This window comes from Centrocercus urophasianus, unplaced genomic scaffold, assembly GCF_019232065.1.
Source record: "Centrocercus urophasianus isolate 14NV4802_14NV808 unplaced genomic scaffold, USGS_Curo_1.0 seq_10, whole genome shotgun sequence".
NCBI lineage: Eukaryota > Metazoa > Chordata > Aves > Galliformes > Phasianidae > Centrocercus > Centrocercus urophasianus.
Genome location: NW_024884142.1, coordinates 57,197,121 through 57,219,507, shown reverse-complemented (window position 1 = coordinate 57,219,507; position 22,387 = coordinate 57,197,121). Strand labels below are relative to the sequence as shown.

Sequence of the window (22,387 nt, the reverse complement as noted above, 5' to 3'; positions counted from 1 at the left end):
TATATATATATATATATATATATATATATATATATATATACAGAAAGGGAAGCTTGTAACCTCTTCCATCAACACTGGAAATCTTTTGCTTCTCTCTAGTCAGTCAAGCACAGTTGAAGTATAGCTTGACACAGAAATAGTTCAGTCAATTTAGTGCGCAGTGATGGGGGAAAAATAGATAAAATGTCTAGAGTGAGTGTGTGATGAGAGGTAAAGGCATTTATTTATGTTCTTCTTAAAAGGTCTTTGAAGTTTGCCAAACAGCTGCTTGCTTCTGCTAAGTAGCCACGTTATTGTGACCGCAAAATCATTTTGCACTTTTTGAGAAATTATTGTGATTTCAACCTTTATGGTCATTCCATACAAAAAGTAAAATCCTTGGGATTGTGATCCTGCTGGAATATTTGATGTTATGAATGAATGTGGCTTCTTGCAAATCTGAAACTGCAGTTCAATAGAAGAGATACAGTTCTAAGGTTTAACAAAAATAATAATGAACTCATCTTGGCAAACAGTTACTAAGATGAGTTAAATGAGCAGCTGGAAAGAGCCTGGAAGAGATGTCTTAAATATGACAGGGGTTGTGGTAGGCCTCTAACTTTTTAAATTTTGAAATATACCCTCACTTCTTATTGCGTGGAGAGCTGTTATTGCAGGGAGAGCAGTTTTGCATTATTCTTAATGCATCTCTGCATAACGATACCTCTTTATAACCTTATAGTAAAATTCAGAAACTGACCAATCTCTTTTATTTACATGTTACCTTGGTTTGACGGTATATACCTCTGTTTTATTCCAGGGAGCCTTTCATCATTCTCTCAGGAGGCTTGTCATACGATACCGTAGGAAGAAGACCCTGTTTAACAGTTATGCATGGGAAAAGTACTGCTGTGCTAGAAATGGATTATTCTATTGTTGATTTTCTAACTCTCTGTGAAACACCATATCCTAATGGTAGGCTTTGTGAAGATTTTTCTGAGTACTTCAACCTCTTCTGTCTGGAGTTTTATCCCATCATAATATTCCTTATTACTGCCTTTCTGTTTTACCTCTGGGAATCAGAGTGCAGCAGCAACATCTGATATCCCTATTATATGAGATCTGTTTTTCTTCCCACAGCGTCGGAGTAGTTTAGAATAAAATTTCTTTTATTTCTAGATAAATACTGATTGCTGATTACGTGTTTTTTTCTTTTCCTTTAAACTAAAGCATATGCAGACATAGCATCATTGCAATTTTAAGCTGCAGTTATTGCAGCAGCAGTGTTCATCAATATTAGTGTATGTAAGACCTTTCCAGTCAATGCTCAATCTTGCTCATCATTTGTGGAATACTCTTAAATTTAGTTTCTGTGTTATTCTTTCCAATACTTGCATTATGTTCTTCACTAACTTACCATCTCTCTCCTGCAGAAGAGGATTGGTTTTTTTTGTCATAGATTAGGTAACCGTCTCACTTTAGTGCTATGATTTCTGATTCCTATTTTGTTAGCTGTCAATTTCCATCAAAGTATTTAGAACTCCATAGCTTGGAATTTGAGGTCATTCTGAAAGACAGCAAGCCAAACTTTGAAAACTTTTGATTTTCTTATTTTAATGTTATATGATCTGTCTTTCACTCATTACTGCATGTGATTAATTTCACTATTGTTGAATTAGGAAAAACAATTCAAGGTTGGAGAAATGTTATTGTTAGATAATTGTGTCTCTCTTGCTTATACGAGTTCATCTGCATGGTCCTTTTCCTGTTATTTGAGCCATTCAAATGGTTCTAACAAGCTGGAAGAGAATTGAGGGCAGCTAGATAAAGGTGGAGTATGACTTTTCTAATGTTAACTTAGAGTGTTAGGAGAGAGTGTTTTAATGTCTTTACAAACTATGTAGTCATTTAGTTCACTTTTCTACTTTTGATCAACTGCAAGAACCAATCACGTGCTTGAGACTGTGTATGCAAAGAGCTATGTTTACTTATATCTAACAGTTTTTCTTGTTTTTAGACTTTCAGGAGCCATATGCTGTAGTCGTTCTCCTAGAAAAGGATTTAGTGCTGATTGACCTTGCACAAAATGGGTAAGAATCCTGTATTCTCTAGGTATTTTTGTCTGATCAGTCCATTATTCTGCTCTTCAAATTTTCAATCCGCCGTAATGCCTCTCATGTCCAGAACTTATAACTTTGAATACAAAGTATAAGTTTCTTTCAGCAGAACAGAGTATATTTTTAGATCAGTTTTTCTCCAGGTAATATGTAGTATGTGAATTGAATACTCTGTTGAATGTTAATGTTTTCCAAACTTCATTGTCAGAAATTACTAACAGATCACTGGTGCTTTTTAATTATTACAGTTTATTTTAAATTGTGTTCATAGTGTGATGAGAGGAGGTTGGCTGGCAAAATACTGCACAGAATTTTGGGAATGGATTATGGTCGACAGTGTTGGGATTGGTTGGGTTAATTTGGTTGACGCTGAATTTTGTTATCTCGCATAAATAATTGTAAATATTGCTAAGTGAAGATTTACTTATTGCTTAAAAGCAACTCACCACAGATGCAGTAGCTATCAGATACAAGATTTGTATAGAGATATTTACAAAATTAAAATAGTAACATCAATTCCCTCTTTTTTTAGTGCAGTAAGAGATCTTTTAATGTAGTAATGTCCTATGCTGTTGTATGATTTTACTGTTTCTTGTTAAAAATGAACATGTTTTTCATTCTGTTTTAGAAGAATCTTTGGTTTCCAACATAGCTTAATGTGAAATCATTTGTTGTTGCTAATTTTTCTATTAAAGGAATTGAAAGGATTGGCCTTTCTCAAACAAACAAAAAAAAAGTATAGTATGCATTTCACTCTAGAGAAGTGTCCTTTGAGCACAGATACATATAACTGTTTGTTTTTACTATCTTTTTTTCTACTTTACCTTTTTTTCCTCATGAAGGTTCTATCACTCCCCAGTTGGAGTTGAGGAGTATGTGTGCTTTTTTATTTCTAATTGGTAACCAAAAGTTGCTATCTATGACTTTCAGAAAGTGACCTTAGAGTTGCAGGCAGGTTATGAAATATGTTGGACGAGTTCCTGTCTAGGAACAGCATAATACAAAGTGAAAAGTAGATTTCTCCTATTCAAAGGATAGACTGCAGAGTAGAAATAAGTTCAACATGGCAAAGTGCAGAGTTTTGCAAGAGGAATCCCAGGCATCTGTACAGACTGGAAGGAGTGGTCCTTGAGAGCAACCCTGCAGAGAAGGACCTTGGGGTCTTGATAAATGAAAAGCTTAACATGAGCCAGCAGCGTGCTCTTGCAGCTCGGAAGGCTATCCTAAGGTATCCTGGTCTCCATCAGAAGAGGGGTGGCCAGCAGGGACAGGGAGGTGATTGTCCCCCTCTACTCTACTCTTGTGAGGCCCCATCTGGAGAATGGGTCCAGGTTTGGAGCTCCCAGTACAAAAAAGACAGGGAGCTGTTGGAGAGGGTCCATAGGTGAGCCACAGAGATGATCAGGGCATTGGAGCACCTCCACTATGAGGACAGGCTGAGAGAGCTGGGCTTGTTCAACCTGGAGAAAACAAGGCTGCTGGGTGACTTCATTGCAGCATTTCAGTACTTAAAGGGAGCCTACAAACAGGAGGGGAGTCAACTGTTTGAGCAGGTAGAAAACAGCAGGACAAGGGAAATGGTTTTAAGTTGAGGGAGGGGAGATTTAGGTTGGATGTCAGGGGGAAATTCTTTACAGAGAGAGTGGTGAGGTGCTGGAACAGGCTGCCCAGAGAGGTTGTGGATGCCCCATCCCTGGAGGTGTTCAAGGCCAGATTGGATGGGGCCCTGGGCAGCCTGGTCTCGTATTAAATGGGGAGGTTGGTGGCCCTGCATGTGGCAGGGGGGTTGGAGATTCATGATCCTTGAGGTCTCTTTCAACACTGGCCATTCTGTGATTCTGTGATTCATGTTATTACAATTAAGACTTGTTAACTTAAATTCTTCCACAAGCCATTAATATAGGAAAGTTTTTAAAATAGGAAACATAAGGGAATAACAACGTTCTAAACATGTTCTAGAAAGAGTAAAAGATGCTGGTTCTGTTTCAAGATCTATACTATCTTGATAGTGTGTTTAATGAAGTTGCTTAATACATTCATTCATAATTTAATTTTATATGCTTTTACTGTCCTCTATACAAAAAGAGTGCATTCTTCAATGTTTCACTTATTCTGCATTTAAAATAATTTTTTTTCCTAGATTAACTTTCTTCCCCTTTCATCTGTTAAAGGTACCCTATATTTGAGAATCCCTATCCTTTGACAATACACGAGTCTCCAGTTACCTGTTGTGAATATTTTGCTGATTGTCCTGTTGACCTCATACCTGCTCTCTATTCAGTTGGCGCTCGACAGAAACGTCAAGGTTACAGTAAGAAGGTACAACATCCAGTACATGTATTTGAAAATACAAAAAAAATCAACTGCTCTGAATAGGATAAGTATGGTCCTTCTATGACCACAGCTTCATCTGATTAAGTTATCCTGTCTTTAGCTAGTAGATGTCTGGAGGGATCTATAGCATATGTCATGCTGTAGTCATTCTTTCCTTGGTGTGCTCCTGTCGATAGCCAGATCACTGGAAGCTAAGGGACTTCTTGGTGCAGGGGTGTTTTCTTATAGTCCTTGTTGGCTTGTCTTTGCAGTAGACGTGTGTAATAAATTCAGAAATTTTGAAATTCTGAAATCTGCAGTATCTGTAGAAATTTCAGTGATTTAACTCTGCACTGCGTAATATTTTCTTCCTCAGTGTATTTGTTTCAATGTTCACATTACTCTCCTATATTTCCATATTTATTCCCTGTATTGTATTTGTTAATCTTCTAGGAATGGCCTATCAGTGGAGGCAACTGGGGTTTGATTACTCAGAGCTATCCAGAGATAATAATTACAGGGTAAGTGACACCACAGTGCAGTAATGTGTATTTTGGTCCTTTGGTCCTTGTATAGAAAACAATATTCCAAGAGTGGTGCAGTGATTTAAGAAATGATGTTCACTAGACAATGCATATGCTTTGACAAGAAAGTCAATCAAAGCATGGAAAAGAAACACAGGAACTCTGTGACAGTGTTTTATATAAATTACTATTCTGATGTGGTGTTAGGATTGTGTCTGATTGCAGTCAATATATCATGGAAGAAACTCCTCCTTTGTTGTTAACTTCTGCGTAATATTTGAGTTGTTTTAAAGCATAGGAAGTCCATTGACCTGTTATTGATATGTTGATTTTTATCTTTGAGATGGATCCTTCTAACTTTACTGCAAGGAGTGTAAAGGACCACCTCTACATTTTGTGGTTTTTTTTTCTTTTTCAAACAACTCATGAGCCCTCCTGCAGATTATTGTCACTTTGTACTACACATTAGAGACTTTGAGAGTAAATCCTGAGAAATCCAGTTTCAAGGATAAATAAATTAGATGACGTTTGCTCTGAAGTAGTTAATTTGGGCACTGCTTTACAAGTATCCCTTCAAATAAGGTACATATGTTTAAAAACAAAAATAAAAGTCATAAATTATTCTGAACTACTTGCAAGAAATGTGAGTAACTCAAATCAGTTTAAAGTGGTAAATTAATATTAGTGCAGTGGAATTCAGTGAAGAACCAGTGAAATAAGTTTATCACTTCTGACTAACTGGGCAAGTGTTTGTAAAATACTAGTTTTCAGTAAGCTATTGAAATGCTGTGTCATTATAATAAGTAATAAAAATGGAATGTTAGTCATATTTTTAATTGGTTAATAGCAAAGAGGTCCAGTGCTCCAACTAACAATTTTCTGATCTAATGAATTTTTTAATATTTTGTAGGCATGCTGATGGGTCGATCAAGTTTTGGGATGCCTCAGCAAGTAAGTTTTTTCAGAAGAAATTTTTTCTATCAAACAGGAGATTTCTAAATTTGAGGAGATTTGTCTAATTAAATGTAATTGTGAATCAGTCATTGTCGTAATTCCTGCCCCATGTACAGTCAACTCCTTATAAAACTTTGATTCAAATTAAATTAAAATAATGCTAACATGATTTCTCAGTTATTCCATCGCAGTGAAAATGCACTAGTAGTCCAAGAGCTAGCAAGAAAACGTTTGCTTTAATTCGAAAGTAGTTTATTGAACATGCAGACATGCAAATAGGCAGATGTATTTCTTTTTAGTACAATTAAATTCAAGTTGTTCGTTGCGGTCTAAAGGAAGAGAGTTGTGTTTATATACACCAATTTGCTGTAATTGGTGCTCTGATTGACTTTTTTGACCACAGAACAAACCATTTTGCCTGTCTCGTTGGTTAAAGGGTCAATTACATCTAATGATCTACAGAGCTAAGAGTGAGAAATTCAATAAAAATTCAAATTGGAATGGACTCTGAGTTAAATGTTTTTAAAACATCTGGTTCTGACTAAACTTACTCCTAGGACTTAAAAGCTGTCTGAAACAATCTTGGAATCATTACCAGTTTTCCTTGAAAGCTTGTGGAATACTCGTGAGATTCCAAAGTGCTCTAGAAGTATGTGGGTGTGGGAGAGAACAGATGCAATATATGTTTAAAAACTGGGCAGAGGTGTATTTGGGGTGTTGTAGATCCTTAATTTGTTTGGACTGGGGGTGGAACTTGGAAAAAATAATTGGTTATCTGTAGTTAAAAATAATATTCAGCATGGATCTGTCTAAAGCAAATTCTATTAAAGCCATTTATTATCCTTTTAATAACAAATACTAATCCCATTAAGGGAGAAGCTGCAGGTATCTTCTGTCTTAATTTTTAACAGCAGTACAGCCTTATACATGAATTGCAAAATTTGATTCAGATGAAACTGCATAAGAGAAATAAGGATAAATTAGATTTACATAAGGCTGTGATTAGTATTGTTGTCAAGTGTTTGGATGATTGACTCAAGACTGTGCCAGTGAAGTTTGAAAGTAACACTAAAGCAGCTTCAAGAATGTTGGAAGAAAGATTTCCAACTGAGAATAATATTACTCAGAACTTAATCTGTTAAAAAAATTGGAGGCCTATGGGAGTGCAGTGTTAGTGTTTGCACAAGTAATAATAATTAGAATGAATAAATTGGAATATCAGTAAAATGATGATCAAATAATTCTTACAGTTTTAAACTGTGGTAAGGACTCATTAGGACAGATCTGGAAACTGCACTCTAAAGAAAAATGTGGATTCATCAGAAGGTTGCATTTTGTTTTCTGCTCAATGGTCATTCAAAAAAATTGGTACTACATGGGAAAGAGGCCATGGATTTGAAATACTATAAGCAGAAAGGGAAGGAGCTTTACTTCTTGTGCTATAGGCTAAGCTGAGATATGGTAAATGTCACTAAATATTGTTGTTATTATTAGAGAACCTAATTATAGTTAAACTTGTGAAACTGAGGATTTAGTTTTTAACTTAAACGTAACATACATCTCTTTTAAATAGGAATTTTTTTTTTCTAACTAGCTGATCCTGCATTAGGCAAGTTGTGATGAATGGTATCAACACAGATATTCTCTGCCCTCCTTTGCTAAGCAAAGAGATGTTTTCTGTGAAGCTAAATTTCTAAATTAGAAAAGTTACTGAGATAAATATATGTTTAAATAGAAATTAATTTTAATTTCTTTTGAATTGTTCCTAGTAACGCTGCAAGTACTCTATAAGCTAAAAACAGCCAAAGTATTTGAAAAATCACGGAATAAGGATGACAGGCCAAACACAGATATAGTAGATGAAGATCCATATGCTATTCAGATCATCTCGTGGTGTCCAGAAAGTAGAATGCTGTGTGTAGCTGGAGTTTCTGCACATGTCATTATCTACAGGTTCAGCAAGCAGGAAGTGACAACAGAAGTCATTCCGGTAATTTATATAAAGATTTTTTTTTAATTTTATAAGATTTCTCTATATAATAAGACTATTGTAGCGATTTAGCTTTTCATTGTTTTTCATTGTGTTACTCAAAAGTACCGAAAAAATCACCTCAAAGCTAGTAAATTTCTTTTTCTATGAAGGAAAAGTAGTAAACTAGCAAATTCAGCAAAAATGAAAGTTACACATCACTATTTTGGCTTTCATTGCCTCTTTCAGATTTGCTGCCTACAGTAACTCTTTGTTCTAACTTTCAATGCAAAGTGTGTGTCGAAGCTTAGTTGCATCAGACAATTTAAACAAGTGAGTGAGATATAGTCAAAGAATTTTCAAAGACTTCAGTGAGGGACTTGATGACTTTTTTCTTGATTCCTAATCATTATTGTCTATCTTGGTGTACAGATATAGAAGAAAAGTATACCATACATGCCCTAAGTTCTGTCTAGGACTTTACTGTCATGTTTGATTGTAAGATTCCATGATAAATTCTATTGCAAGAATTCAATTCCTTTGTTAAATCAAACACACATATGCAACTTCACTTATCTGGAATGAATGAGCTGAAAGTTAACTTGGTTAGTTAAGGTTGTTAGTCATCAAATACACTGTGTTCTGAGTACTGCCTTAATGATAATGTCGTTCTTTTTCTTCTTATTTTTCCACTTCAGACAAATATCAGTAAAGGAGAAAAGACATGCTTGTTTTTTCCTTCTAGTATTTACTCGTATTCATGCACATTGCCTTCTAAGGGAATGTTGTTTTTTCTGAAAGGTTTTTAGAAATCAGCAGTTAGCAAGCCGATTCAGTACTTGAAGTGTTTTTAAAGCTACTGTTTAGATCTTTCAGTCTGAGTTAAGTTCTGTTTTGCAAATGTTGAGATTCAAACAGTAGAAGATCTTAACTATTACACAATTAATACTAATCTGAAATATGATGAATTTATTGTTTTAAATGTTATGACCTAACTTGATGCAACATTGAGCAATGAATTAAATAGTGCCACTATATGAGCAGATCAGCTAGGTTCTATGGCTCTTCTTAGTTTTAACATTCTAAAACAACATAAAATAAGGCTCCTTCATGACTGTATTACATGCTTGGAATGATGATTAAGCGGGCTTTGTTTCCAGTATTTTGTTTCTTTTCAGTAATAAACAGGAAACTTTTAAATAGCGGAAAATAAGTTAATTTTCAAGGTTTAACCATCACATATTCAATCTTAAGTGGCTAGAATGATCATATATTTCTGAAGACTGTGTGTGTGTTTAGAAAGATAATAGTAACATAAATATTACAATCTGAAGATAGAGAAGTCCCGAATGTCTCCCTTAGGACTAGTATCTTAATTGTGCTTAATCATACACTTTTTCTGAAAGACCAGCTTTTTAAAAAATTAGTATTTATTTGCTTTATTTTTACGTTGCAGATGCTGGAAGTGCGCCTGTTATATGAAATAAATGACATTGAATCTCCAGATGGTGAACAGATACCACCATTACCAACTCCTGGCACAAGTTCCAATCCTCAGTCCATTGTTCCCCAGTCTCACCCATCTACTAGTAGCAGTTCATCTGATGGCCTTCGTGATAATGTCCCATGTTTAAAGTAAGTATATTCTGTTATACTTTTGTTATTTGTGAAACTTTTCAAGAATATTTACATTGTGAGGCTGTATGTACTCGGAAATTAATGTAGAAATGCTACTGTAAGTGAAACTCTTGTTTTCTAAAACAACATCCCCCAAATATCTGAAATCTGAATTCTGTTTCAAGAAATTACGATTTTAATCTTAATTTATATAAATGTCATAATTCTCGGTGATTTAAAAAAATAAATCAGAAGATAATCACCATATAACTCAGCCTGCTTTAGGAAATTTTACTAACACTGATGTTAGTGTAGTTATAGATGTTCGTGCTTTAGAGCAAACTTTTAAATGGGAACAGTATAGTTACTTTGAAATTTTTGTGTGCATTGAAATGAACAGATCACTTAACACTTCAGCTCTGCTTAACTTTAGGCCAAGTATGTTTGAATAGACATCACTTGTCAGTTATTTGTAAGCAACAACAGTCTGTTCTCATGATGCCTCTTATTTTTCTAAGTGTAAGTTTTTAGAACTATTCAGTTTTTAATTGTTTTCAGTTTTTAAATTGGGAGATATTTCTCCCAATTCTGGGAGTTTTTGGTGTATTTCTGTGTGTTTATTCCACTGAGAAATTAAGGTTAACAGAAGACTTGCTTTTTTTTTTTTTATACTCTTTTACAAGAATGCATCTTGAGACCTCTTGACTATTCACTTTTGTTATAAAATCTATGTTGCACTCTATTTTCAGATATAAAATTAAGACATGTATTTAATTTTTTTTGAAACTTTAAACTCCAATTTTAGATTTCAATTTCTTGTGAGTTCATCCATCTAGAAAATAGTTAATTCTGACAGGTTTATTTTTTCTGAGGATTAGTTTTGTATCTTCTTGATTATACTGAGTTATATAAATGTTTTGAAGACAGCAAGTTTTAAATGAAGTTAGAAAGACAAAAAGCGATTTTGTAAAATATTGGCAAATCAAAATATTAAATAGATAAAAAAGAAACTCAGGACTTGGAGGACCTTATGACCTGTATAGAGGTTGTTTTTTTTTAATTCAAAAGATAAGAGAGTCTTAATACTTTCTATAGGACATTCCTAAGTTTGTTCATCAATGCGCAAGGTATTTCCAAGACCTTCAGTCCTACCCCACTATCTCATACTTGTTCCATGAAACTGATACACCATTATTTTCTTTACAATTTTCCAAACTTTTCAAAGTTCAATGTGATACCAAATTCAGTGAATTATGCACATTTAAGGAAGAACACTTCAGAGAGTCGTAAAAATGTGACGTTTTGTTTATTTTGCAGAGTTAAAAATTCTCCTCTTAAGCAGTCTCCAGGCTACCAAATTGAGCTAGTTATCCAACTAGTGTGGGTGAGTGGAGAACCTCCTCAGCAGATAACCAGCTTAGCAGTCAATTCAGCGTATGGCCTGTAAGTATATTCTACGCAGCTTTTTCAATATTCTGTCAAAAGCATTGGCTGTTAAAAACTAAGTCAGCGTGTGTTCATGCAAAGTATACAGCAACAGAAAAGATGCAATTAGATTTCTGTGTTTCCTGATAGTTCATTTTGGTGGTTTGTGGTAGTTCCTGATGATGTGAATCTCACACAAATCAACATCACTCTTCCTTATGTGTGTTGTCACTGTAGAGCTAAGAATGCATGTCAGTTAAGGCTCTATTGGATGAATTGGCATGAACAATGATCTGCTTTACTCAACATTACATGTTGTAAAAAGTAAATGCTCAAACAGTGCAACATTCTAAAATAGTAATTTGTACATGCTCTTAATTTATAGCAATTTATTAAAAGGTAGTAATAATAAAATGTGAAAAAAATGGTAAGTCTTAAAATTCTGTATAGCAAAAAATATCAAAATAAAATCATACTCGCATTAGCGTTATCTTTCCTTCCACGTTATCTTTTTCCAGAGTAGTTTTTGGAAACTGTAATGGTATTGCCATGGTTGATTACCTCCAGAAGACAGTCCTCTTGAATCTTGGCACTATTGAACTGTATGGTTCCAATGATCCTTATCGTAGGGAGCCACGATCTCCCCGAAAAACTCGTCAGCCATCTGGAGGTGAGTAACCCACAGCTGTTGAAAACAACTTTGCCTGTCTTCTGACCTTTTCTGAGCTGGTAGTGTCTGTTCTCTGAATGCGTGTATGCTTTTGCCTTTGCGATTTTGTCATTCTTGAATGTCAGCATTGCAGGTTTGTTATTTCAAAAATATTGCTTAGCAAAATCTATTGATGCTTGGTATAATCACTTATATTTTTATTAATGTAATGTATGTTTAAAAAAAAAAGCAGTAGGGGAGAAATTCTGTATGTATAGATATAAGCTATAAAAACTCAGTAGATTTATGCTGTTAACTTACTAGCACAGCTGGGAGGAGATTTAATATCTTGGTATTTCTCATAATCCTAGTATCCAAATCATAAGCTTATATGAGCCCATCAATTTTGGCAGATACCCAGCATATCTGCTGGGATCATTTTCTGTCTTATTTCAGCCGTTGTCTAGAAAGAGTGTTATGCTGTGTATACTCATATTTGTTTTAAAGGAAGCTTTTGATATAAATGAACCAATTAAAGTTTTTTTTTGTAAAAATGACTGTTTTGAAAAGATACTGAAGAAAGGTGCTAGTTTATACTAGGAGGAAAGTAAACTTTTAGTCAAAATCCCAAACATTTTTATTGGCAAAATGAAAAGTTAGAACTTTAAATAATAAGGAGAAAATAGTTTTAGTTGATATTTTTAAGCTAATTTTTAAAACACCTAAAATGGAACTGTCAACAACATCACTGTTGCCTCCAAATGATTATTATTGGGAAACACATTGTTTAGAAAACTTCATGGTTGATTTACTTTAAATGATTCAGAATAAAGTTCAGGTAGTGTTATACTGAAGTGAAAATGGATGCTTCTGGACATATTTTAGTAAATCTTTGGTTTGAGAAAGATTTTGTTGCCATCTGTCAGATTTCTTCAACTGAGGAAGGTGCTTTAAAAAAATAATTAGCTTAGAGAGGAACACACGGTTCTTGGGGACAGATGTCTTTTTCTGTTGTAGAGAAAGATAAGTATTAAAACAAAAAAGCATTCAGAGAGAAAGAAGTAACTTCACTGGTTCACTCTGTTAATGTCTCATGGTAGTAAAAGACTTGCCTTGTGCTTCATGCATTTATGTTTAAAACTGCTTTTTGTAGTGCTAAACATTAATCACTTTCTTTTCTTGCTTTTTGTTGTTTAATGCTCAGCATAACTGTATTACAACTGTATCTCTAAGATACTCCTCAGTGGAGTCCTTTTTGTTAATTAATGTAACTATTAAATGAAATTGTATATTTTTTTAATCTTACATTTTAATACTAACGATCTGCATGGCAAGAGCATTTTATAAACCTCATTATACAAGTTATTCAACTGGCTTTTCTGTCTCAAATGTACTGTTAGTCTCTCCATCTTTCCTTTTCTCATTGCTGCGTAAAGGTATGCTGACTGTGGCTTCTTGCATGTGCGGCCTTTCTAACTTATATTCAGAGTCTGTGAAAAAGCTTCGCACCTCTTATATAAGTAAGTCATCTCATGACCAAAAGAAAAATATTTTTGAACATCTGAATTTGATTTTTTTTTTACTTGCTGTTCACTTACCATAAATACTTTTGTTATACCATTTTAAATAATTGTTTTACTTTTAGAAACTGTTTTGAACCATACATCAATCACATTTCTTGTTCATGACATCCCTAATAGAAATGGGAAGAAAAAAAAGAATGACCATAATAGTCTCTGTATTAGGGGGAAAGGGTAGGAGGGAGAAGGAAAGCAATCTTAGATCTCGCTTAGTCTTAAAAGTTACTGATGTCTGTGGTCCCAAGATCTTACCATCAAATCTATTAGTCCTCTGAGCACCAAGGCTAGAATCTGCCTTTACTTGTTCTCTGTACTGTAAGAAAAACCTTGAGAATTCATGCTTGATTATGGTTATTATTATTAATTTACTTTTTAACATTGTAAAACACAATGATTTGTCTGTTCAAGTGAAAGCTTCCTTCTACTAAGATGTTGCTTTATAGGGATTGAGAGTGGAGGTATTAGTGTATTGTGCAGCCCTGTAAGATTTCCAAGCACTTTTGATGTTCAAGAGCACCGCAGTAGAGTCATAGCCCATCAGAAATGTGAGTTACCTCAGGGTTTTTCTGACTTATTCCAACATTCACAGCATCAAAGAATTCAGAGCATATGGACTTGACTTCAAAAGTATAATATGATTCCTTTCCCTAGCATGTCATTTTTCTCCAGCCTTTGGGCAGAAGTTTGAAATCTGACTCCCTTGCTAAATAGGGAGTAGAATAAAACAAAATCCAAGGAACCTTGGTGGTGGTGGTGAAAGAAACACTTAAGTCTGTGGTCCAGTTCTATTAGTTCTGCTTTTTGTTTTTGGTTGTTTTTGGGTTGTTATTTTTGTTTTGTTTTACCAAAGAGAGAGAAAAATACATTTCAGGGATGGTAGACTGTCTTCCATCATCTGCTGCCAAGGGAGAGAGTTATCTGTAAAAGAAATGCTTCTGCTTTGAGATGATACAGAACTAAAAGGCAAGATCAGCTGCTCCTTTGTCATTTTGAAGGGAAGGAAAAGGTGGACAGTAGTCCCAGAATTACTTTCCAAAGCCAGCAATTGAAAAGCTGATTCTACATGGAATATTTAATATGTTAGAACACGTTTTTGTAAGTGTTGATTTCTTAACCTTCATGCTATCCTCCCTGTTTGAGATCTTTGCTTGATATACTGTTTCTGAAATGTGACAGGATCATAGAGCCATTAAGAAGACAGACAATACTGGAACCAAATATCAAACAGTTCGTAACTGTAGGACTACACGACAGAATGTATCAACAGACATTAGCTCCATAATTAAATCAACCAAAGATAACAACCTTCACTCTTTTAAAACTGAGTGCTCGTGGGAGTTGCAAGGTTTTATGTTATTTCTCAGTTAGTACAATGTACTACATTTTTTAAAATAAAAATCTATATCATTCTATAACACTTCATATGCTTTATTAGAGGCAGTTCAAGATTATTCTGACAAAATAGAAGCAGTTTTTGCTTACATGTGACTTTTGCTTATACATTAAAGACCAACGTCAGCTGTGACTAAGCCAAATATAGTACTGAATCATAAAGTTTGGTTTCTGGATTAGGGGGCTTTTCTGACTCTTTCAAGTCAGTTATTTATTATGTTCGTATTTTCACATCAAGCTAGTTCAAATTTTTAATTGGACTTGTTTCCAGTGAAGTTGGTATATAAGTGCCTGAATGACGTATATATATGAACTCACAAAACTCAACATATTAGTTAATTTTGACTGTCATTCTAGGGAATTTATAATGCAGCATGATATCTTTTCCATCTTTAATAGCATTATTTTATTTTTCTTAATTCATTTTTGTGTTTATTTCAAGTTTCTTGCTACTAGAGTTCAGAAAGAAGCTAAGAGCTTATTAGAAGATTAGTTTTTCCTGGTCTTCTAATCAGGCTTTAGTTCTGAAATGGAAAACTTAGGACCAATTGGCTTTAAAATCCCTTGTGAGTTGTGCATTTGTAAGCCTGAAATCATAAAACTTAATTCAGAATTCAGCGCACAAATTGCTTATATCGGTACTTGAGATTATAAAGTATTAGTATTTCACAGATATTATTAGTATTTCACAGATGCAACTCAGGTCATATTGAGTAACAGTAATTAGTGCTATTTATAAGAACTACTACATGAAATTATTTTTTTTCTGTCCCTTCCTCCTCTTTGTCAAATAATAGCAGTGATGACTGTAATTAGATTTCCAGCATTTATGTGCAAGAATAATTAGCATCATGCCATAATTTAGTGGTATAAATCTTATGCATACAATTAGCAAGTAGTTTTATGATACAAATGCTTTGAGGTTTTCCGTTGGATCAATTGATGCGAGTTATTCATTAAGATGACTATCAAATTGTAACCTCAGTACTTATTACAGTGGAAGCAAGTGTGTAGGTATATGACTTTGTTCTTGGCTACATACTATTCCTGTCAAAGCGGGATTACACTTCTTACAGGAAACAAGTGTGAGAAGTTCAGCTCTTCCTCTGAAGAATTACAATAGAAGGAGATGGGAAGTTAAATTCCTAAACTTAGACTTCGGATTTGTATAGTTTGGCTCCCTAAGGAGCATGATCTGGGACCGAGACGGTTTTTAAAAGCACAGCACAGTTTTGTCCTCCTAATATTGCTGCTGTGAGGATTTCCTTAGTATTTGTTCAAAGAGCGTTGTTTAAACCTGCTATCTTCAGTAATGAGCAAATCCACATAACGTGATACTGCATTGTTTGTTGTTGTCCTGGCAAGTCAGAATTGAAGCTGTACTTGGATCTGGAGTAATAAGTGCTCGTGTTTCTGTGTTTTATAATAGAACTTCATGCACATGTATGAACAATAGAACACACATACACATGTATGTGTGTGGCATGTATGAGCATGGCACCAGATCTAAACTGTCAGACTTCTGTAACAAACTCCAAAAGGCCTCGGGGAGCATGTTTTAAGGTGAACTTTTGGAGCCGTTCTTCTAGCCTGCTTCTGTCCTAGATCTAGAACAAACTCAAAATTTTAGTAGGCTGGATGAATTGCTTTGGATATATTTTCTTTCCACCTGTTTCAGACCTGTTAGAAAAACGTTTGAATTATTGTACATATACAAACTATGCTGTTCTCGCAGTTGTCCGGGCTCACTGTGTACAGATATACCACTCTCATAAGGGATACAGCAGTAAGTAGCTCTTAGTTAAGTCAGAAGACATCATCTTAAATCATGACAAATGCATAAATAGTTTTCCCTGAGCAGCAGTCTTGGCACAAAATTTAGTCTATACTCTGCTCTTTCTTGGCCTGATTGTTGACAACCAGATCTAATTATTGCTGCCACTAGAAACATGCATTTTAGGCTGTTGTTGCTACAAGAATATTGATGAATGGGCATTCCTCAGAGTCCTGACTTCAGACTGAAGGCCTGCAAACCTTGTAGATACTCCTTTGTTATGTTGGCAAGAACTGCTTCCCCTCGCACTTAAGAACTGTTCATTTTCAAATCCCTCCCAGCAACTACAGCAAAGATTTCTGTTGGGTTAGTGAAATGAAAGTAGGAGGTGACAAGAATAAGCCGTCACTTATGAAAGAATATTAAAATACCAAAATGACATTTGTTCTCTAAGGGTGAAGCAATTTCTTCAATGGCTACTATGAGAAGAGTCCACCTCAAAGGTTCAGGACACGTAAAACAACTTTGCATAAGAAACAACTTTTAATCTGATAGACTGTGGTTGGCTGGAATTTTTTTAATTCCTTCTAGTGATGCCATAGCCAGCCCAGCAAAAATGTTCTGTGCTGTCTCTGCTTTCCATAAGCTGAAAGAGTGGGGAGATGCTAAATACCTGTTTTAGGTGAACTGCAGTCATATCTGAATGTTCAGTATTTATTTACTTGACTGTTCCCAGTACCAAAAATTCATTTCCATTTTACATGCATAATAAAAATCTTATCAGGATCTTCCTTTACCTTTGAAGGCTATTGGGTGTCATCAAGGCTATATTCCTGGAATGCTAACCCCATACTCCCAAGTCATAATAGAGCTCTGTAAATTTCCAGAAATGTTAACCATAAAGGTCATTAACCCTAAGCTGATACTGATCCCCTGTGTTTGGGATTAGTAGAGTTACTAAGCATGAACTTGTAGCATGTAGTCTGCTCAGACCATATCTGAGAGAATAACAAACACTAAAATTGCCTTTAAAAGTATCTTGGGCATTATTATTTAAATATGCGTGAGTGGAATGTATATAGCCTACCCTTGGTACTATCTGAAACTTGTACTGCTTGCTGGGAGAGCAGCTTATGGCTTTTTGAAAAAGTTATTACACAGCCCTGGGTAGCACAGAACGCATAGACTCTCAAGTGTGTTTTAAACTGGTGGTTTTGGAGGTGAAAATGTACTTTGTGGGAGAACATATACCATGATTATCCCATAATACTCTATGATTTTAGAAAAAATACTTAAAATTGTTTACCACTATGCAGGAGAAAGAAAACATATAGCTTCTACCTGGGATATCCCCATATGTTTTCAAATTGACATCAGTTCTTTGACTTTTGTTAAGTGAAGGCTTTACCTGTTCATAAGGTCATTTGCACATCATTGTCATCTGAGTTTTTTGAGGTGCAATTTGCCCATGCTTTTAGTCTTAAATAAACCAAAAAGCTATATTGCATAAATATAACAGTGTGTGAATGTAGCATAACTTCAGTGGATTCCACAGTGATATGTCTTTTTTTTCCTTTAAATTATTACCTTTGGTTTTGATAATTGGGAAATCTAACACTTGTATAGAAGAGGAAATAAATATGGGAAAAGAGAAAAGGAAAAAAAATATGGGAATAATTATTACAGATGCACTGTTGAATGCATCTATATAGATAGGCTTTGCCTGTTCAATCTCTTGTTGCTTCAGCTGTTACTCCCCTGGAGGTTTTTAACTTTATTTGAAATGCCAGCGTGCATGCAAAAACCTCCTATTTAACAAGTATTTATTTACTTACCTATTTAATTTCTGTAAAGTATTGCATTCTTGTTTACACTAGTATCACATAAAATATCCCTGAAGGAAAACAAGATTATATACATATATATAATATATATATATAAATTATATGTGCATAATTCACCTTAATATATTTATAAAATCCTTTATCCTGGGCTGTTTTGCTGGCAATTTCCTATCAAAAATGAAAATGCTAACGTATCTTTAAACTCCTGGCTCATGTCATGAAAGCTATCTTCTGATCCTAAAAATTATTCTATCTTTAGCATCAGATGCTGAACTTCTGTGCTTTATTTCCTTACTGAAATGTAATTGCATTACTGAAATGTAAAGAATGAACTTTAGGAAGCACCCAAATACCGTAAAATCTTAAAGTGACATTTTCCAGCAGAACTCCAAGCTGACCTCTGCAATACAACATTAAATATAAAGCTCACCACTTCAGCAGATAAAGCTGAAAGCAAATTGTAAGCAAATTGGTAAGCAAATTGTGAAAAACACTGGTTATACATCTGAGTGTGGTTGTCATTTTCAAGATCCTCTTCTACCTGACTTTCTTTTACAGTTATATATATATGTGTATATCTATATATATTTTTTTTCAAAACAGAAATGTGTACTTAACATACATTCATGGCATGGAATTAACTGTTCAGATTATTTTCATACTTAAAAGAGGGTTCTTTTTTACTGAAATTTAATGAGGAAGTATGTTTTGTAAAATCCAATAAGACATCTTTAGTAGGATGAAGCGGCTTTACAGTCACTGTGGCTGATGTCTAAATTTAAAACAAACAAACAAACAAAAAAAACCAACAGTGTAATACTAACAAATTCTACCACAACCATCTGGTTTGTATCTAATTAAGTATCCAGTTTCTAACTGCAATGGAAGAAAGGAAAAAATAGCAGCCATGCTTATCAGACGCTATTTTTGTGTTCCAGCAGGTCTTTGTGATATTAATGAGGGTACAGTGGTGCCAGAAGATCGCTGCAAATCACCCACTTCAGGTAATCATAACTTAGTCTGATTTTCAGCTTCTTATTTGCATGGAAGATGGCATACTTGAATACAGACTAGTTGAATAAAGCCTGTAGTCTTCTCACAAGTTGTTGTAGCTTTCCTGAAAAACGTTGCTGCGTTGCACCACTGTGTTTTTAAAGGAGGATTAATTTAATAGATGCAGTAGAAATGTCATAAAGATAAGTGAAGGGATAAAATCTGTAATATTTGTTGTAAGGAACATACTCCACGGCACAATTGAATTTTGAAACTCTGATAAAAGATGCTCTAATTCCTTTAGGAGTACATGTGTCTGGTGTCTCAGAGTCCTCAAAAGTGGTTTAAGAAAAGTCTGCAGAAGGAGCAAAGGAGCTAGTTTTTTTCTTTCCTTTGGAATCAGAAGTCTTCAGAGGCTTACATCCTTACAAAGTAGGATTTCTCTGCTTCAAAAAAAAAAGTTCTGTCACTACTCCTGTATTAGACTATTCTAAAGGAAAGCTGCAGTAACGATACATTACTTAAATTTTTTTTTTAATGTTGGCTAATTGAAACTATAACTATGTAAATATTACATGTCAATATATAATATTAGAGATGAATGTTTGTTGTAATTTTTTGTTAGAATAATGCTGGATTTTTAAAGTAGTACTGTGTCTCTTCATCTGCTTCATTCAAATCTCTACTCCAAATTCAAAGGTCAAAGTTGCAGATTTACCTGTTGTAAGATGTGTAGTAGGACAAGAGTCAAGGTTTGGAAAAATCTTAAATTTACCAGTTTGCCTACTCTCCATCCCTCCTGTTTGAGTTGTAGTACACTAGGTTAAAATGTAATGCAGTTTGGATATTTCTTTCTAGGTGCACATGCAATGCTAAAAAAAAAATTCTGAATTCAAAAAATAGAGAATGGACAAAAGACTGAGGTGAGAAGCCACAGTTGAAAGCCCTGTAGATTTTTGTAGTAGTGAAGTTGATCTTCATCTTGCTTCCCTTAGTTCTCTCAGTTTTTCATGAATGAGAAATATTCACGGCAGACTTCTCCAATATTTCCTTTGAAAAAGGTACTTGAAAGTAGGGATGGAGACTGGCAAGCTGTCACCTCACTGGTGACAGAACACTCTGGTCTTTGTGTTCTGGGGAAGGCCAGCCATTATGGGTATGACAAGAGCTGCAATTCCTTAGGTTTAGTTTCTAAGTTTAGTGGTTTTTTGGGGTGTGGTCACAAGACTGGAACATTCTGCTACAGGGATAAGAGAGAGTTTGGATAAATCAGTTGCACAATATTGTTGAGTTTAAGATGCAGGACAGAGGCTGGATTTAAGTGAACTTTTTCCAGAACAGAGTTGGCCACTGAAGAAAGAAATACACTGACACCAATGGCTTACTTGTTAGCTACTTTAAGTCTGTAGGAGTGGGTTGACTGTACTGTTAGCTTTGACTGTTAGACAGTATGACCTATAAAGCAAATCAGTCACTATTGGGGTTGAAGTCTGCATTTGCTCAGGGCTGAAGCGTCTCTTCTGTGAGGAAAGGTTGAGGGAGCTGCGCTTGTTTAGCTTGGAGAAGAGAATGCTCCAGGGAGACCTCATTGTGGCCTTGCAGGACTTGAAGGGAGCAAATAAACAGGAGGGGGAATGGCTGTCTATGACGGTGGGTAGTGATAGGACAAGGGGGAATAGTTTTAAACTGAGACGGGAGGTTTAGGTTTGATATTAGGAGGAAGATTTTCACATAGAGGTTGGTGACACACTGGAACAGGTTGCCCAAGGAGATTGTGGATGCCCCAACCCTGGAGGCATTCAAGGCCAGGCTGGATGTGGCTCTGGGCAGCCTGGTCTTGGTGGTTGGTGACCCTGTGCATAGCAGGGGGGTTGAAACTCGATGATCTTGGTGGTCCTTTTCAACCCAGGCCATTCTGTGATTCTGTGTTTCTCTTCCACCTTCCAGCGTACAGGTGAAGAAGAACCTAAGTTGCATTTAATTTCCTCCAGTGGGTGTTAATGAATTTCAGAGGACTGTAAAATGGACTGTCAATTGTATTCTACTTTTTTAATAATACAGAAACGCTAGTGAGGGAGGTGCAGTGGGTGCAAGGGTTGGGTAGTAGCTTTATGCCCCCCTTTTTTTTTGTTTTGTTTGTTTAACTGAAATTAGGTAGTAACAAAGTGAGGACTCTGAGGACACTAATCTGACCGTAAAACATCTCATTGTAAGCCAGCATGTCTTTATGTTTGCAGATGTCACTGTATCTTATTTCTATAATTTCACAAAATAATATCCAGTAAAATTTTCTATTTTTTTGTTGAAGTTTGTTTTTATTTCATGGCAATAGGAAGCTTCAAACAGTGGGACTTAGAGCCACCATTGCTGACTACAGTATTAAGAATTTTGAGAAATTTTTGTTGGCAGAAAAGAACTGTGGCTGAACAATTATTTATTGCATTGAAAAGAAACAGATTTGAAAAGCTTTCTCATTTATTGCTGCCAGCAATAAATTGTGTTCTGTGAATCACACTTAGATGAATTTTTGTCTGGAATCATGATTACAAGACTACAGTCATGATTACAAGAGTAATCTAGTTATTCAACGTAAACATTTTATTCAGTGAGGGAAATGTTTCTAGCAATATAACTTCTGCCCTGCACAGAATAGTACCTTGCATTACAATTTTTGTGGTTAACCTCAATATAGCAGAATTCCTGACTCTCAAGAATAATTTGGAATCCGCAGCATCTAGCACAGCTACCAGAGAATACCAGTATCAGTTTTTGATAATTCAATACATCTTCTTTTCTACCTTAAACTGAAATCTTTTATTAATACATTGGGTATGCATCAAAAATAAATGTATATATATTTCATTCTGTCTTTGCTCGTAGGTTCTGGTTCACCAAATTCTGATGATGATGAGCAAAAAATGAATAATTTTATAGAAAAGGGTACAGTATTTTTTTTCCTTAGTTTTTGTTTTTGTGTTTTTGTTTTTTTGCAGTTCATCCTTTGATACATAGATTGACTTTTTTTGTTGTTTTTTTTTTTTTTAATTAAAATACTATTTGCAGTGAAGACCAAAAGCAGACAGTTTTCCAAGATGGTAGCCAATGACATAGGTAGGAACTAGAAAGATTCTTTTCTGTTCCTGTGTCTCACTCTATGCACCACTAACCCTGCATCAAAAAATAAATTAAAATTTTAAAAATCAAATTTCAATGCATATTCAATTAATAATTTTTCATTCTTTATTCTACTTGGTAAT

The 22,387-nt window shown here is 34.9% G+C and overlaps 1 protein-coding gene across 7 annotated transcripts in view; it reads left to right on the top strand.

The window, feature by feature from the left end:
• STXBP5 (syntaxin binding protein 5) overlaps positions 1 to 22,387 on the top strand; it is a 105,866-nt gene that overhangs the window by 58,835 nt on the left and 24,644 nt on the right. For 2 of the 7 annotated variants that reach the window (XM_042810609.1, XM_042810591.1), the window contains exons 10-19: positions 800 to 954; positions 1,997 to 2,069; positions 4,268 to 4,415; positions 4,863 to 4,930; positions 5,844 to 5,884; positions 7,657 to 7,877; positions 9,313 to 9,491; positions 10,791 to 10,916; positions 11,417 to 11,568; positions 19,079 to 19,141. In XM_042810609.1, the coding sequence (XP_042666543.1) occupies positions 800 to 954; positions 1,997 to 2,069; positions 4,268 to 4,415; positions 4,863 to 4,930; positions 5,844 to 5,884; positions 7,657 to 7,877; positions 9,313 to 9,491; positions 10,791 to 10,916; positions 11,417 to 11,568; positions 19,079 to 19,141 (1,226 nt within the window). Of the gene's footprint in view, positions 1 to 799; positions 955 to 1,996; positions 2,070 to 4,267; positions 4,416 to 4,862; positions 4,931 to 5,843; positions 5,885 to 7,656; positions 7,878 to 9,312; positions 9,492 to 10,790; positions 10,917 to 11,416; positions 11,569 to 19,075; positions 19,142 to 22,010; positions 22,071 to 22,193; positions 22,242 to 22,387 lie in introns of all 7 variants that reach the window. The other 5 variants (XM_042810600.1, XM_042810584.1, XM_042810567.1 and 2 more) reach the window with 4 other exon arrangements.